The following is an 18396-nucleotide window of genomic DNA, read 5'->3' on the forward strand; positions in this document are numbered from 1 at the left end:
ATTATTTCTGTTCCTGCAGAAGATCGGGGGGAGAGAGAGGTCTGGGTAGAAAGTGTGGTGAGAGCACACCTGGTCAGGTGCAGAGGTGTCTGGGGAAGAAGGTGGTCTGCACCTTCCCAGTGCGGCCCTGGGATGCTCTTCCCACAACTGGAGCACGTTGGCCTAAAACTCTTTGTCCCCGGTCTCACTGGGGGATGGCAGCCGTGCTGTTGAGGAGAGAGCCCCTGGCTGCCCCGTCTGGCTCCTGGGTTGGAAGCCAACCTCCAGCACTGCTGAGTCTTTGACCATGGAGAAGGTAGAGGTGCAGGTGTCTGGGCACACAGGTCGGCATGAGGTGCGTATGGATTTGCCTGGCCGGGGGCTGTCCCCAGCTCCCCTGTGCCTCCAACGTTGGTGTTTCTCCCTCCTGTGCTAGCAGGTGGTTTATAACCATTAGTCTCGCGTGAAAAGACTTCGAAGACCACTGAGGTAAGTATTTTTAAGCCTCGTGCTTAGTGGGTTAGATGGCTGAGAGCTGTACACGTGTTCTGTAATCTGCTTGAAATAAAACCAGACAGCACTGAGCTGATCCACCATCAGTGGACGTGAAGGATGATGTTTGTTTAGACAAAAATTCATGCCCTCCTGTGAATTTCTGTCTGAATTTGAGCAATATTTCATAGAATCGTAGAATGGTATAGATTGGAAGGGGACCTTAAAGATCATCGAGTTCCAACCCTGCTGCCATGAGCAGGGACACCTGCTTTGCTTTTGTTTCCTTTTGTAATAAGGACGCAGAGTGGATATCGCAGGGAGGAACTTGTTAAATGACTTTATGGTGTTAAAAGTCCTTTTACCGTCCTTGTTATGGTAGTATCTAAGTCGCATGGATCCCTGCTGGTGATGACAAACTGTTGTGTGCAGATTGTTTGAGTAACCAGGCAAGTTGTCAAAGTCAGGCCAGGCCTGTATGTTAGGAATGTATATTGAAGCCAGGTCCTGTAAACACTCACTGATGTGTGGAGTCTTGTTGCTATGGCTTTACACAGAAATAACGAGACACGAATGAGTGCTTCTTTGGAGCCCTAATGTGCTACCTGACCCCTTTGGAAGCCAGGAGGATAGTTGAGGGTATCGTTTCTATAGTTTGTGAGCATAAATCCTGGGATTTTCATTTATAAATAAATTAACATCTTTTTATGGCTCGTTTTGGAGTGTAGCCGAGTCGAACTATACTGTTTATGTGCGTAGATTTTTGTGGCTCACACAAAGATGTCTATTGTTTACACAGAAACTGTAATAGGAATGTTTTGTTAACATTTTGTTAGCAACGTGAACTGGCAAACACAAATGCAGGCTCGAACTTGAAACAAAAATAGTTCTTAGAGCAGAAAAACACAGCTGCCAAAAAACTGTTTTTCAAGGAAAACTAGGCACCTTTTCATTTTATATTTTTTTTTTAAACTCAGCTTCTCTCATTTACCTGCATATAAACGTTGTACTGCGTGTAACTTTCACAGCAACTTAGTTTCATGCCTATTTGGCCCTCTAAACAGTGTTTCTTTCTCTAAACAAGGTTGGCTGAATTGTGGGATTATTTTTTTTGTTATTATCACATTTGAAATTTGGTTTTGGGTGTGTCCCTGTTACATTTTCAAATTCCTGAGCTGACTGCAATGAATTCCCCTCTCCATTGTCAGGATGTGTCTTTTCCATTAGAACCGACTGCTGCCTTCTCTTACCCTTAAGAAAACTTTAAATGGCTTGAAATAGTATGACCAAAAAAACCTCTATGTTTTCAGTATTTCGTGTTCAGTATGCTGTGTGTAAAAAATCCAATTTGGAATTACAATTTGGAATTTTTACTTAAAAAAATAACAATCCACAGTTTACATGGAGAGTTGCAGCCTGTGGGGTCCTGCTTTTCACTGTGGAGTGTATTGACTTAGGAGACCCTGAGAGCAAATTTCCAGTCGTGATAATGCATATGAATGGCATTTAATCTCTCTCATTTGCACTGTTTCTAACTTAGTCCTGTGATGACCAGCATCTACCTACAGTCGAGTGACTGATAATCTGCTTAAATGTAAGGAGCAAATTGTTCTCAGCAGCACCCAGAAGCATTTGGTATTGTATAGAGAAGGGATCACAGTAGTTTGGAAACTCCATAGCAGCAGAGTGTTTCATTTTTAATGTATCAGCAATGATGGCTAATAGGTATTTATCAGATGATACAGGTCCACTAGGAGAAAGTCAGAATTTCAGTACTTGCACACCACTGTCTCTTTGTTAGAATTATTACTATTAATGAAGTACTTTTGCGCTGCATTTTTATGCTGTTTTTCCACCCTGTTTCTTAGCTTGAGTATTTCTACCTCTCATTCCTGGATTCTTGCTTTCATGACTAGTAGCATAAAATTATATTGGAATATCACAGTTACCTTCTTACATTGGTTATTTCTACATTGCCTGATCCTCTCTAAGTGAGAATTCCTATCTGATTTCTATTTGATGATTCATTTTAAATGTTTACAGGTATCTTTTTCCCTTTTTTCAGCTTTCTCCACTGACATACAGAAGAATATATGCTGATTCACCTACAACTCACAAGTATTGTGTTTATTTTTTTATTTTGTATGTTTTAGGAAGCAGAAAGTGAACTGTTTATTTTATGTCTTGTGTAGTGCTTAGTACAGTGAGATCCTGTTCTTCAACTAGGCTGTGTAGAGAGAGCAGTAAAAATGCTGATATGGAAAACAAATTTTAATGCTTCTACTTTTTCTTTTTTCTTCTTTTTTTTTTTTTCAGTTGGTTTATTTCATAAGGCTTTGATTTTTACAGGGACCTCAGTGTGACTATGTGTCTATTCACTGAAATCACTGACTCTTCTGTTTGTATATGGAGATCCTTAACAGGATTAATTGGAATTAGAGGTCTGTGATTGGAATCAGACCAGATGGAAAAAAATTGCAGTATTAGGAAGGTGTTCTGAGATGAGTTGCTTTTATCATCTCCTAAGAACAGATTTTATGTTTTATTTGTTGCCTAAAGAGTCAGATCATGCATGTATTCTTTACTTTGAAATAGGCAATCTCTTTCAATTTTAGGTGTTTGCTTGGTAGTTGTTTTGTGGTAGATTCTTTGGGTGCTTTAGCATGATGTCTAACACCACTAACATGTCAGAATTCCAGTATAACTTGTGAAATTAAAACAGGACAAAAGAATTCCCTGGTTCAGTTCTGAGTTCCAGATTCAGTAATGTTTCTGTCTTTTTCTTTCTGTTCTCTTACAGGCAAAATGATACTCATCCAGCATTCCTGAATAATAAGAATGGGTCCAGATGTACCTCTGCTGAATGATTACAAACAGGAGTTCTTCTTGAAGCGCTTTCCACAGACTGTGCTAGGAGGTCCCCGGTTTAAATTAGGCTATTGTGCCCCTCCTTACATATATGTGAATCAGATTATTCTTTTCTTGACACCATGGGTTTTGGGAGGAGTAGGAACACTTTTGTACCAGTTAGGCATTATGAAAGACTACTATACCGCAGCACTTTCGGGAGGACTGATGTTTGTTACTGCACTTATTCTACAGATGACAAATCTATATGCAAAACAGAAAACAGTGACAGTGGAAAGAATGCAAATTCAGAATACCCTGACAGATGAAGATGAGTTTGAATTTTCCAGCTGTATAGGTTCCGAGACAGTAAAATTTATTATTCCTGGCAAGAAGTATATAATCAACACTGTATTTCATTCCCTTCTGGCAGGGGTATTGTGTGGGTTGGGAACTTGGTATTTGCTGCCAAACAGAATAACCTCACTGTACAGCAACATTGGAGGAACTGTTATTATCTTTGTGTTTGGATGGGTGACTATCTGTATAGGAGAGTATTCGTTAATCATAAATACAGCTACCGAAACAGCCACTTTCCAAGCACTGGATACTTATGAAATCACTGCTCTGATGAGACCTTTCTACATTTTTGTTTTTATTGCAGTGGATCTTGCACACAGGTAAACATAATACAGCATTTGGCTAATTAAAGCAATGGTTATTCTGTATATTTATAATGAGAAAGATGAAATTATTCTTCTGAGGAAAATTTCTTTTGAGATTTTAATCAACTGTAGGAACTCCAAAGAAAGAAGCTGGATGAAAATAAGGTAGAAATTAAGGCTCTATGCGGTGCATAAAAGGTCATTCTTAAATTTTTATAGCATTCCACATAAATTAGGAAGAGCAGTTAGAGCAATTTCTAAGTAAGGGGCAGCTAAATTTATCTTCTACCTTGTCAATCTCAGTATTTTTGTACGAGAACATTTGCATCAACATCCTTTTTAGGGGTATGTTTTCAAAAAACATGTTCCTAACTTGGAATCATATATCTAAACACTGCAAACTTCAGGGGCACTGGATTTATATCCAGATTTCATTCTGGAATATTTTCTAATTTAATCTCTGCAAAATGATTGCCAAGGGTTTTAAATTATAGGCAAAAAAAGGACCATGAATTTAATGTTAATGAATGAATAAGCAAATGTGAACGTTGCTGTATCTTTGTTATATGGATTTTAAACTTGAATTTTTAATAGCTTTTGTAATACAAAAGAACTATGTCAGCCTACAAATAGGAGACTTTTATATTTCCATTTTTGAGATGAGTGTCTTAGCTAAAGTATTTGTAGAATCTTAAAGCAAGATGCTTTTAGATTTACTTTATGCATTATTTCTCCCTGTCGGGTGATATTTATATCACTTTGTCACATGTACATATTTTATAGTTAGAGTACTTCAAATGCTTTTTTTTTTTTAAAAAAAAGCATGTTTGATTTTACCAGTTTTGTACTTGGAAATGTCTTTGTTAACGATAATACTTTTTTTTTTTTGTTGCCTCTTCAATTATGATACGAGAATTATACACGTCATCTTGGATCCCAAATTCTTCTAATTTCCTGAAGAGAAAACTCAGACATTCTTTAAATTCCTGGCAAAATTCCTTTGAAGCTTCCTTATTTATTTAGTAAGAAGTAGAGAGAAAGCAAGTAACTTAGCAGTCCACCTTTAAGTTAATTAGCTAGCTGATGAGCTATGTATGGCTTAGAATTTATGCAGATTTCTAATATTGATCTTTGCATTTTCACAGGGAGACAGCAATACCTTTATGTAGAAAATATCATTTTATATTCATAAAGAGAGTTTATCTCTTGGTGTACGGGCAACATGCCAGTTCTGTCAGCGTTAACACTTACATCTTTGGTCTTGGACTTGCATAAAGTTTTGCTTTTCTAATTCTGAAAAAATACTTAGCATTTTTTTAGTTCAATGGTTGAGGCCTTAGAGCTTGTGGACCTTTCTTTTTGCACAAGTATTTCTTGAGTGTGTTATCACAACAGTATCAAAACAATTAGAATACTTATATCATTTGACTCATCTGTATAATCTGAAGGTTTCAAATCTTTTGAGTGAAAAATGAGGCTGTGTTCTGATTAGTGTGTTACTGCCCCAAGCATAAACACACGTCCTTATTTTTCCTTTTAAAAGATACTAGTTGAGGATTTTCAGATTTAATATGTAATGTTTATATTTCTGGATTTGCTGTAGTATACAAAAAGTATTCCCACACATCAGTTATCTTTTTCTTCACAGAAGTCAAATACATTTCTTCTTTTATCCAGGTTTGCTGCCAACACACCCATTCTAGAACAGACAAACCAGATTTTGCACGTCATATTTCTTTTTCTGCCGTTCTTGTGGGCAATGGGAATTCTGCCCCCGCTTGATGCACTTTTTCTATGGGGAATGGAACAACTGTTGGAGTTTGGACTAGGAGGTTCACCCATGTCAAGTAACACAAAGTAAATGTTGTTTATATAATTGTAAAAGATAATCAGTATTGCTTATAACCTTTTTTCTTTTCAAGCAAATCTTTTTTATTTTCTCCTTCACAGGTTATTAGTAATGTTTCTCATTTCTGCTGGAACAGCAATAGCATCGTATTTCATTCGCAGCACTCTCGGTGTGATCCTCTTCATGACTGGATTTGGGTTCATACTGAGTCTTAACCTAAGTGAGATTGGTTTTGCCTTCAAACACACCATGATCAGCCATTTAGCCTCCAGCAAATCTAAAAATACGCACAGAGATCTTAGAATACAATTTGGGTGGAGGGAATTTATATTTTATTTGACTGTCTTGACGTTTGCTCTGATAGAAGCCAGCCTGCTGCATCAATTTGCAGGCTTTTCATCACTTTCCAAAGCCAGTCCTCAGGCTATAGCGAGTTACATTCTGATGATATTACTTATAATTATGTGGATTCTTAGAGAGATTCAGAGAGTGTACTTGTTTGGAGTCTTCCGAAACCCTTTTTATCCAAAGGATATCAGGACTGTGACTGTGTTCATGGAGAAGCAAAGAAGGCTAATGAAAGTTGGTGTTGTCAGGAGGATTTTACTAACACTAGGTAGGAATATGCACTGTCTGTTGTTTGTTAGATGATGCTTGTAGGAAGATTGAAAAGGCACTAGAATTACTGTATGTGCAAGGTTCTGTGAATAAACTTCAGAAAAAACAAGTAGCTGGAAATATTTGTTGATGTTTTGCTAAATTGTGCATTGAGGTCAAAATTACTGGTTCAGAATATTTGAAAGTGATTAGTGATTTTATTTATTTATTTATTTATTAGGGGTAAACCTAAAAAGCTGAGTTTTTAAAAAGTCCAGCTCAGAAAGCGAGGCCTTTTAAAGGAGTTTAGTTATAACATCAGGACTCACTTTTGAAAAAAAATGGCCCTTGTAGGGTTTTTTTTTAGAATGTACTTGTAAATAAAATTGAGTTCAGAGTCTTCAAGCTGACTAAATATTTGGTTCTTGCAACTTGCTGGTAAAGGAACAGTCTCCTTTCTGGTAGGTTAGGGAGAAAGGCATCTGCTTTGGGGGAACCAAAATTTGATCTAAATTATTTAATTTCATAAAGACGCGTCAGTTTGGGGAAGCAGACTGATGAGTGCCATTCTCATGTTTGTTTTTACTTATTTGAGTATTCCCATTCTCCTGGGGAAACAAACAGCAGGAAAAGTAATAGCAGGGAACAACTGAGCATCACACAAATGTTTGCCAGCTTAGGCCCTTAGTGTAAATATGCTGTTTGATGTCCTGGAAGTGTAATACAAAGAGGAGTTTGTAATAATGAAGGGAAGAGTTCTCTTTTTACACTAAAATGTACATTCTGCAATAAGACTGCTTACCTCTGTAGACTTTAATGATGTTTGTGAAAGGAAGTAAACGATTCTTTTATTTCAATTACAGTGTCTCCATTTGCTATGATAGCATTCCTGTCACTAGACCGTTCGCTACAAAATCTTCATTCTGTGTCTGTTTGCATTGGATTCACAAGAATATTTAGGATGGTAATTTGAATTTTAAATATGTTAGCCTAAGAAATAATCTTCTATGTGATTTAAGTATTAAGGTGACTTGGAAGAAATATTCCAAGTCATGAAAGCAGAGATAGATAGATAAATGCATTTTGAAATGTATGTCTAACATACATCTGTTTTAGGTGTGGCAGAACACAGAAAATGCCCTACTGGACATAGTGGTTGTGTCAATAGCACAAATGTTGGTGCTTAATCCAGACCTCTGGTGGAACAGGAGCCTCGACACAGGAATCAGACTCTTGCTGGTAACTATCATAATGTAAATTTAAGCAGATAATGGTCACTTAAAGTCTTTGTTTCCTTGCCCTGCCCTAGTAGAGAATTATGGGGTCCAGGACCTAGCAAATAGAAACTAAAAACCTGTGTACTAAGATATACACCCTCATACCAGTCAGTTATAATCACCCTTCATTTTCTTAAAATTATTGCAGAGAAGGCAGCTTTGGCAGAGCTGAACACGGTGCAGGATTCAAATGAACGTGCTCCTTGTGTGTATCTTGCAGGTTGGTGTCGTACGGGATCGGCTGCTGCAGTTTGTCTCCAAGTTGCAGTTTGCCATGGCTATTCTTTTGACATCGTGGACAGAGAAAAAACAACGTCGTAAATCTACCACCACCTTGATCACACTCAATGTCATTTTCTTCCCGATCCTGCTGACCTTCATCGCCGTCTCTGCGCTCCTTTCTTCTCCCTTGCTGCCGCTCTTCACGCTGCCGGTATTTTTGATTGGGTTTCCTAGGCCTGTCCGAAGCTGGCCAGGACCTGTGGGTGCTACAGCGTGTGTTTGCTCCGATACTGTGTACTACCAGCAGATGGTTCCAAGTCTGGCTCTTGCTCTGCAGTCTGCGATAGCAGCCGGGAGCCTAGGTAGGTACGCTGTGAGGGAATGTGGCTAAATATTTTAGGAGGCATGATTTTGCTGGAGAAGAGGAGAATTTGGAATGCTGGATTTTGCGGAGTAGAGGCCCCTCTACTCCGCTCTTGTAAGGCCCCACCTGGAATACTGGGTCCAGTTCTGGAGCCCCCAACATAGAAAGACATGGACCAGTTAGAACAAGTCCAGAGGAGGCCACCAGGATGATCCAAGGGCTGGAGCACCTCTCCTATGAGGACAGGCTGAGACAGTTGGGGCTGTTCAGCCTGGAAAAGAGAAGGCTCCGGGGAGATCTTATAGCGGCCTCCCAGTACCTGAAGGGGCTACAAGAAAGCTGGGGAGGGACTTTTCATAAGGGCAACTAATGACAAAACAGGGGGAAATGGGTTTAAGCTGAAAGAGGGGAGGTTTAGATTAGATATTAGGAAGAAGTTTTTCACTGTGAGGGTGGTCAGACACTGGAACAGGTTGCCCAGAGAAGCTGTGGCTGCTCCTCCCTGGAAGTGTTTAAGGCCAGGCTGGATGAGGCTTTGAGCAACCTGGTCTAGTGGAAGGTGTCCCTGCTGATGGCAGGGGGGTTAGAACTGGATGATCTTTAAGGTCCCTTCCAATCCAAACCATTCTATGATTCTATGAATCATAGCATCTGATTTAAGCCATGTTTCACGGCATAGGTTAAATCTGATATTTAGAAATTCAATTGAGGAAGAAGTGATTACTTCTATCCTTCTCATACATCTCTACTTCCTACATTCTTGTAAGAAAATAATTCTGGTTTGTTATCTTTAAAATAAGGAGAAACTAAATGGTGATGGAACAGTATCATTCCTAATCTTTTCACACTGAACAAAAAAGGATGGTGTGCATTCATCCCACCTAACAGGAGGGAATAAATTGAGTTCTCTTGACATTCAGTGAAGAGAAGAAGGTGTGTCAAACTGCTCTTTGTGAATGTATGTGTCTCTCTGCTTCAGTCCCATTACTCAGGATCCAGAAGGTGACTTTGCTAATTTGGCTGTGTTAATTAAGTATGGTGAATCTGGACTGGATGTTTGTAGAATACATGTTGTAGCCTAAGTTAGTGGTAAACAGTTGAGAACAGAACCAGTTGATAAGACTTAATGTCATATCTTGTGCAGGCAGTGAGGGTAGGGTTGTAACGGGACTTGTGGTTTTAACATCTATGAAAGACATTGTGATGGGAACGTCACAGACTTATAGAAACAGAGGGGAAGAAATGCCGAGTCTTTTTCCCAGCTGGAGACAGAACAACTGTTAAATTGCAAGCTCGTTTTCTTGAGAAATAGTCTTTGTTAATAATCAAAAGATCGTTGCCCTTAGACAAGAGGCAAATACATAAACCTTTTAGAAATGGCTTATGACTAGAAAAAACGGACTCATATTTAAAGACAGTGGAAGTTAACTTTAATCACACTTTTCTGAAGACTATATGCAAGTGCTTTAGTTGGAAACATTTGCTGCACTTTTTAAGTGCTGGTGTAGAGAGAAGTATTAAAAAAATAAAACTAGGAAGCTTCTTTTCCTCTAAAGAAGAAAGACGCTACAGTTTGTCTACTGTGTCAGCCTATGTATGCTTGACATACAATAGATATAGAATCACAGAACGGTTTGGGTTGGAAGGGACCTTAAACCTCATCCAGTTCCAACCCCCCTGCCATCAGCAGGGACACCTTCCACTCGACCAGGTTGCTCAAAGCCAGAATTCAGAGATTTTGTTCTATATAGTTATATAATGTATATCTGTTATATCTATCTGTTTTATATCTGTACATATTTTTAATATCTCTATTTCCCCATTGCTGTCATGACTGTGGTGGCACGCATGCCTCAGATTAAATAATTTAAAACACTAGTCTTGAGAGGGGAAAAAAGTCTCCTCTTTAATGGGAAAATCTGTGAATTAATGTCTTCAAGCAAGAAAATATATGGTGTTCTCAGATGAGCTCAAAATGAAGAGGTACCATTTTATGTGTCTCTATTTTAATTTAAAACCATACTTTTTTCTGTGTAAAGGAGTTTTAGTAGCTTTAACAGCCAGCAAGAAAAGAATTAAAACCTTTGCAAAATGTTAGCAAGAAAATGCACTTCATTAGCTCAGTGGGATAGAAAAGGTTACTTAAATTTTAACTACAGCTTAATGGTTGGTTTCACTGATTTCATCTTACAACGTTCTAAAACTAAAATTCTCTGTGCAAGTGAGTGAGAGCAGAAGCAGGTCATAAACTGGCAGCAAATGTTACACGTAAGAACAGTGCCATTGTATTGGAGAAGTTGACAGCAGGCTATAAATTAACAGAAATACAACGTAACCACCAGTTAACCAGCAAATTTGGCATTGCACTTTTTATTGAAATAGGGAGAAGAGAGGTAAAAATACAAAATACTCCTTTTTTTGAACACAGGTGTCATCTAATTTTTACAGTGAGAGCCAGATTGTGGGATTTTTAGGTAGTAATTACTTTGATGTGTGATCTGAAGTTGTTCAGGACTTGGTTTTCCAATTCCAATTTTATTTTGTGTGGCTGCCTTTTTGGTGATGTCAGACTTAAGACAGTGGGATCAGATTTATTCCTACACACACACACACACACACACACACACACACAGAGGTACTTCAGAAAGACTACAGATGATTTCTACTCTCTCTGCTGTTAGTGTTCAATGTGTATGACACTGATTCACAAATCCTTAAAGATGAGGAAGTGGAAATGTAGTTCTTTTCTCTTTCTGCCTCTATTTCTGTACCTATAAAATAGATGTGATATTATAACAGCTGATCTTCCTGCTCCAGCAGGGGGATTGGACTGGATGATCTTTCGAGGTCCCTTCCAATCCCCAACATTCTGTGATTCTGTGATCAGAATAATTTACACTTTGGATTTTGCATCCTGAGGGATATTTTCTAATCATTCTGGAATACAGACAAGTCAATTTAGGAACTGGTGGTGTAGGTAGAAAATCCTACTGTGTTAGACTTTTATTCCTCCCATAACAAATAAACTTTGTACTCTGCAGCAAATATGGCCATTAAGATACTCAGCTGCTAGATGATGATTCTTTTATGGATTCAGCAATTTTAAGAACTTTAGATCTCCAGGTGAGATCTCGTTTGGAAATGCAGCTGTAGATGATCTTTAATCATGAAAGTTGTGTCTAGAAGGGACTTAAGGGTGGGGTTGCTTAACCCTGTTGAGTCTGAATACTGTAGTCCTGCAGCTCTCTGAGGGTTTCCCAGTTCTCCACAGCTTTTTCAAAGATAGCACTACAGTTTCAAGACGTGGCTTTCAGCTAGTTCCTTTAAGATTCTAGGGTACTAGTTAGCTAATTTGAACTGATTTTGATGTTGATGCAGAAATATTTTGTGTTTGCAGCTGAATTCCTCAGTTGGCACGTAGAAAAGGTTTTCATCAATATAATACCATGTAATGCCCTATTTTTTTGGTTTGTTTTGTTTTTTCTTGCCTAGGTCTCTCTCTACCTGGATCACATTACTTGTGCCGCTTTCAGGACAGGCTGATGTGGATATTGGTGCTAGAAAAAGGCTTCACTTACTGTGGTGTTAACATTAAGGTAACTGCGTGCTGAGGCCTGACATATTAATGTTTTGAAATCATGTAAACGTTTTTCTGTGTAACATCTCAACAATGTAAGGAATTTACCTGATTTTACAGTCAGTTTTTTAAGATGAGTGTCATTGCTGTGTTAACTAGTCTTGCAACTGACGTGCTTAGCAGATGTGAAATTTTTTATCATTTAGCTTGTGATACAACATCTGCTGATGGCAGGGGGATTGGAACTGGATGATCTTTAAGGTCCCTTCCAATCCAAACCATTCTATGATTCTATGATCTTTAATAAGCTGGCTAATAAGAGCTGTATGAGGCAAAGCTTTCTTTTTTTAAGACATTGATCTGTGTCTAATATTGTAGTGAGTGCTTTGCTATTATTATTATCTCTGGTTAGATTTGTAGGTTCAGTTGTGGAAATATTGACAGTGAAACGTATCTTTATTTGCTCAGAAAAAAATTGGTGCAAGAAAACAGCTTGCAAGCATTTAAAGATTTGTACTGGTGAAGAATAAAACTAAATTGTTTTCATTTATCCTTTAGGGGCTAGAATTGCAGGAAACATCTTGTCATGCTGCTGAAGCTCACAAAGTTGATGAAATTTTTGAAATGGCCTTTGAACATCAGGAGCACACAAAGATTCTCTCTCCTAATCACCATTTTGGACACATTTTGACTCCTTGTACTGTTCTACCTGTGCGGCTGTATTCTGATGCCAGAAATGTGTTATCTGGAATAATTGACTCTCATGAGAATTTAAAGCATCTGAAAGATGATTTCATTAAAGTGCTTGTATGGATGCTGGTCCAGTATTGTTATAAAAAATCAAAAACATGGGAAAGCCCAGGCGATGGCGACAAGAACAAAAAAGGATCGTTTCCAGAAAATCAGAGTAGAGGTGCGGTAGAAAGACCCGGGACTCTGAGGGAAGAGGATAGCTTTAGTGTTGATACAATTGAGGACTGGACTGATGATAGTGACATTTTTGATCTTGAACCCAGTGGCAGAAGGAAAAACAGAAAAGAACCTGGACAGTTGGGAACCAAAGTACCTTTCTCTATTCCAGGGTCTGTAGAAACACAGAGTCAAGATGTCTCACAAGCAATGTCACCAGAAGATAAATTACACAGGGCTGTTGTGCTTGGACTTCCCGCTGTAGACAAAGGGAAACAGCAAGAAGTTTTACCTCAGGTTGAATTTAGTTGCTCTTACTCAGAGCTGCTGAGCATCCCTGAAGAATGGAGAACAGCCCCGGTGCCTTCTTCCAAAGTCCATGAAATGAGGCAGAGGTTTCCCGAAGAATGGTACCGCTTCATTTTGAGTCAGTTGGACTTTTTTCATCTGAAAGAAAAGCCTTCAAATTTACTCGAAGACCTTCTGAAAGATAAAGCTTTGAAAGACTTGTACATCCATGGAGTATTGTCGTGTTGTTTTGGTCTGTTTGGACTGGATAACACCGTGCCTGCCCCGAGCCATGTGTTCAGAGCGTACACCGGTGGTATTCCGTGGTCTGTTGGTTTGGACTGGCTGACCAGCAAACCAGAGCTATTCCAACTTGCGTTGAAAGCATTCAGGTAAAAGAAAAATATTCCCTCAGGTTATAAAAATTATGTAGAGAGTAAGTACATAGGTACTTTAAAAGTAAATATCACTTCAGTAAGAGTAGTTAACATTAAAACCATATCACTTAATATATTTGTAGCTGCTTCCTGCACAAGTGCTGCCTGTAACCCCAGGCAGCAAAGACTGGGATACAGAGATTCCTTCCTTCTTCCCTTCCCCACAGCAGCTGCCTCCAGCACTGGAAATCTTGTGTTAAATAGGGAAAAAACAACCCATTTCCATTGTCCCCACGATCTAAGAGCACTGTGATGGAGTTACATGTTTGGCACTTTCCATTATCAGGCAGCGGGAACAGTGTTTGAGGTGAATGGAAGATGTTTGAGTTAATATGTTTCACATCTGGGTGAGCTAAAAGCTTACCCCTACAACCTTCCAGTGACTCGGTTGACAAGCAGTAACTTAAAAGTTGCTGGTGCTTGATAACATTTGATGGTGCCTTTCTGCCTCTCCCAGCTCACAGAGGCTTTCTTCCTCCTGCCTTTCGCTGCACTACTCACTGTACGGCTTTTTGTACCTTTCAGATATACTTTTAAACTTATGGTTGACAAAGCAAGCCTGGGTCCAGTTGAGAACTTCAAAGAGCTGGTTAATTACCTGGAAGAATATGAAAATGATTGGTACATTGGACTGGTATCAGATCTGGAGTGGCAGCAAGCAGTTCTGCAGGAAAAGCCATACCTTTTTTCACTGGGGCATGACCCAAACATGGTAAGAAGAAAAATTACTAGTAAGCATGGTCAGAGTTTGGTTTTCTTTTAGACCACTTCTTTTTTTTTTTTCTTTTTAATTGTGTTCCCAAACATGAAGGCTGTGCAACCAAATTTTGTTTGTCCTAGACAGGAGCTGACATCACTGTTGTTGAAAAACACACCACATTGTTCTTCAGATGCAGCAGTATTTCCTGACTGTCTTCCTAGATGGAAAAATTGAACCAAGGAGACTAGTTTATACCCTTTGCCATTTTTAAAGGGACAATACTCATAGTATGTAGCCCCAAAGCTTGATTTAGTGCTTTGTAACCAAAATGCCTGGAGTTTGAAGTACTGAATATTTTGATCTGTTTGTCCTTATTGGGAATTTACACCGGGCGAGTCCTCACTCTTCAGGAACTGTTAGTACAAGTGGGAAAACTTAATGACGAAGCTGTCCGAGGTCAGTGGGCAAATCTGTCCTGGGAGCTGCTGTACGCTACAAACGACGACGAGGAACGTTACAGCATCCAGGCACACCCCGTCCTGCTGCGGAACCTCACTGTGCAAGCTGCCGACCCGCCCCTCGGCTACCCCGTTTATTCATCTGAACTTCTGCACCTGCCTTTGTTCTAGAATGTCTGTAGCACTTTTTTATTATTAATTATTATTATTTTGTATTTTCCATCTGCATGTTGGGAATCAAATGTTCATTTATACACTATAGGTAAGATTTTACTCTCCAGATGGCGTTGGGTGGCAGTGCCAAGCCAGCGTACACGGTGTGCACAGAAATGGTGCAAGCCAGAACCTTCAGCAGGCAGGAAGTTTTGAACTGTTTTCTTGCTGCTGGAACGTGTGAGACACCATTGCCTGTGTGGCTGACGAGCCAGGAGATGCTGAAATTCTCTTCTCCAGTTTAGAGGAGAGCAGCATAATTCTGATCATTAACTATTTTTGGTGCATTCTGATTTTTTTTTAATTATTATTATTTTTTTTTTCCTTGGACAGGTGACTTGCACTGACAGTCAGGTCACAGCTCACTGTAGTACCATCAACCGCAGAGTTGGTAACCAAAGTGTACATATGACTATTTATATGATTTTTATTTTTTTTTTTTAATTCTGGCCATTTTATATTGGACTGAGTTGAGTTTTAGCATTTGTTTTAATATACGACTTCCACTGATGTCCCTTAGTTGTAGTAAGTTCTCAGCTATGATTTAACAGAGTCATAAGGGATGATTTTTACCAAAGTACTTCTTTTGGGGGCAAAGAGAATTTATATAAAACAATGTGCATTCTGACACATTAATAACCTGTGTGACCTACTGATGAAAGAAGTAAATGTGTAGTTAAGGGAGAGAAGGAATTTGAAGTCCAAATGGATTAATTTTATCTTCTTCTTCCAATATCCCTATGTTTTTAATATGTATATATGTTGTTGTTTGCAACCTGTGTCCACATCACTAACCAGTCTTCCACAAATACAGTGAGAGCCTGATGATGGGGGAGGCAGAAATCCAGCTGTCTGTGCCAGAAGTAATTTAATTGTTTTTTTAACCTTACCAAAGGTTAGAACAAAATTTGGCAACTGGTTTGTAATATCACAGGTCTCCTTGAAACCAGGTCTGGGTCATCTCTCCAGTGGCTTGTTTATCCTCTTCGTTACCACCAGTTATTAGCATATAAATGTTTTCTCTGCAGATCAGTAGTTATGGTTGTCTTTAACCTGTAGAATCAATTTACATCAGATCTGCTCCATAAGTGAATCAGCACTGGGTTAGAACACCCAGCGTTGTGTAATTTGGAGCATGTTTTTTACTTCTACTCCTCACCTTTAAGACCTTTTTGTTTCAGATAAAATTTGTCACAGGACTGTGTACTTGGCTATTAGCCGTTTCTTTTGATCACTGACCATAAATGATTTTAAAGAAATACACAGACCTTGTAGTGAAATTCAGAAGTGGTGAGGAAACACCTGTCAAACTTCATGGGATAATGTGCAGGGTGAGATTCACACAGAACATTAACGGGAGCAGCTTTTAGAAGGTGGGGTTTTTTGGTCCATGGGAGCATAAATAACAACGTGCCAACAGTCTAAAATCACCTTGCTTGGCCGTGATCTGTATTTGGAAATACAGACTTATGAAAACTGATCTGGAAGGGGCTTTTTGAGAGCACCTATTTCAGCTCCCTCCCAAAAGGAACCACTCCTGGCAAATGTTTAATCTGATTTAAAACTTTCAATACCAGGAATATCAGTGAGCTCGTCAAGTAGTTCGCTCCAGTTCTTTGCTGTTCTTACAGCAGTTGGCAAGTTGGGTTTTCTTCATAAATCTAATTAACCCTCCCTGCCTCACTGTAAACTTCTTACTACTTGTCTTCTGTATGGTCACAGAAAATTTAATTCCTTTTGCAGCAGCAGTCCGGTTTTTTGAAGATGGTTATAATTTCTGCCCTCGTTCTCTTGTCTTCTGTAAACTGAATAAACTAGTTGAGAAACAAGAGCACTGCGCTCCTTTTCTCTTGCGTTTCTCTGGTTCTCTCCCTCTGGTACCCAGCCTTCTTGAAGAGTGTTGCTGGTACCTGGCCCTGGTGTTCCAGCAGCCATCCCAACTGCTACCAGATGGAGGAACAGAACTAGCAACCTGCAGGGTTCCTGTTTGTGCACAGGAACATGGAGTTGGGCTCTAACGCGCTGTAACATCCTGTCCCTGCTGTCGCAGGCAGCGCGTCCTGCAGCCCCTCATTCGTTAATATCCTGGGACGGGCCGCACATGCCGGTGTGTTTTGCAGCACTACAACCCCCATTCACGTTGTGATTTTCTGTAACTCTCTTTAGATTCTTATTTTTTGACACAAACACAAGTTACAGCCTCTAGTTCTGTATCACAAATTTGTGCAGCTGAGTGTCCGGGTGAAGCGTGTTGTGTTGTTCGTGTGGTCTTGAATTGTGCCCTGTTTGTTTGGAAGCATTTCTCTGATTTATCAGGAATTTGGAGCACCTTCCAGCCTGGTCTTGTCTGCAGCTGCTGTTTGGATTACCCATGGAATACCAGTACTGGACTGAGTATCTAGGACTGAGCTCGTGACAAGCCTCTCCACCATTTTCCTGTGTGACCTGTGAGAACTGCTCCATGTTTTCTAACCAGTTGTGTAAATCAGCTTTACTTAATTCATATCAACACCTACTTGCTTTACAGATGGTTGTCCTGGGTTTTAGCTGGAACAGAGCTGGGTTTCTGAAGGTGGTGGTTTATTACTATAAATAATCACACAAAGGTAAGCATAAGACACCTTCATTATGGCTTTGGAGAACCTTTATTTAATGAGATCAGTTTCAAAGAGTTTTAAATCCTCAGTAGAGAGTATTTAACCTCTTATTAGAGCCTTTACCAAAACCAGTAAGTCCTGGAGACTGCCTCTGTCCCATCCAGGTACCATAAAGCAACAGGAATCAGTGTAATGGAACAGAGCGTGAGGGAAGTGAAGTTTTTGGATGGCAAATGCTTTGTCTTTTTTGGAAAGTTTCTGCTTTTGGCAATTTCCTTGAGCATCAGCTTCCTCCCTGAAAGAGGTAATTTTGTCACCCCCTGGCCGCTGCCATCTCTGCTGTCACTCCTTCCACGTTGCTCTTTCTCGTGCCGGTGGTGGCAACAGCAGAGTCCATGAAGGTGGGTCTGTGTTTAGTTGTCTAGCAGCAACTGTCCTTAGCTCAAGCAAGAGAAGCAAACGCCTCCGAGTGCAAAGACTTAAAACTTTTTTGGTAGAGAAAAAGCAGAGAAACCTGTTTGTAAACTGAGAGCTTCCTGCTGTGTGCAGTACTGCTGGATCTCCCGTGGGTTAGGGGATGGCAGCTAAAGCATCCTGTGAACATCATCTGCGTGTGTGCTGCATTAAGAGCCGCTGTGTTTTGTCGTGCAGATTTACTGCTGCCTCTTGAGCACACTTCACAAACCCCAGCACAGGAACTGGTGTGTCAGGGAGAGAAATGAACCTTATGTTCTTCCAGAGCAGCCTGAGACCAGACACTGCCAGCATCTGATCAGTTTGGGGTTTTTTTAATAATCTTTGTTAAATGTCGTGTTAAACACATCACTCTTGACTTCTTTTTTGCTATGGTTGGAAAGTTTCAGTAATTTATAAATGGGTTGTTATTCTTTTATTACCACTCAATTGCTAGAAGTAAGAATTTTTC

The 18396-nt window shown here is 39.6% G+C and overlaps 1 protein-coding gene across 1 annotated transcript; it reads left to right on the forward strand.

Annotated features, from left to right (window-relative positions):
- Positions 1 to 3273: 3273 nt before the first annotated feature.
- On the forward strand, positions 3274 to 14832 carry PCNX4 (pecanex 4). The gene is made up of 10 exons (XM_010170002.1): positions 3274 to 3998; positions 5661 to 5840; positions 5934 to 6448; positions 7293 to 7393; positions 7546 to 7668; positions 7927 to 8290; positions 11785 to 11888; positions 12428 to 13458; positions 14029 to 14213; positions 14579 to 14832. Exons 1-10 carry the CDS (start codon positions 3310 to 3312, stop codon positions 14830 to 14832), a joined length of 3546 nt encoding a protein of 1181 aa, XP_010168304.1. The 5' UTR covers positions 3274 to 3309.
- The last annotated feature ends 3564 nt before the right edge of the window (positions 14833 to 18396 follow it).

The sequence above is a fragment of the Antrostomus carolinensis genome, unplaced genomic scaffold, assembly GCF_000700745.2.
Source record: "Antrostomus carolinensis isolate BGI_N321 unplaced genomic scaffold, ASM70074v2 scaffold26626, whole genome shotgun sequence".
Taxonomy (NCBI): Eukaryota; Metazoa; Chordata; class Aves; order Caprimulgiformes; family Caprimulgidae; genus Antrostomus; species Antrostomus carolinensis.

Bases quoted from the DNA above. Each gene is read 5' to 3' on its own strand.
- PCNX4 (XM_010170002.1), top strand. From the start codon at position 3,310: ATGGGTCCAGATGTACCTCTGCTGAATGATTACAAACAGGAGTTCTTC. The intron at 7,394-7,545 runs GTAATTTGAATT...CATCTGTTTTAG, and splicing joins TCACAAGAATATTTAGGATG to GTGTGGCAGAACACAGAAAA. The intron at 7,669-7,926 runs GTAACTATCATA...TGTATCTTGCAG, and splicing joins CAGGAATCAGACTCTTGCTG to GTTGGTGTCGTACGGGATCG.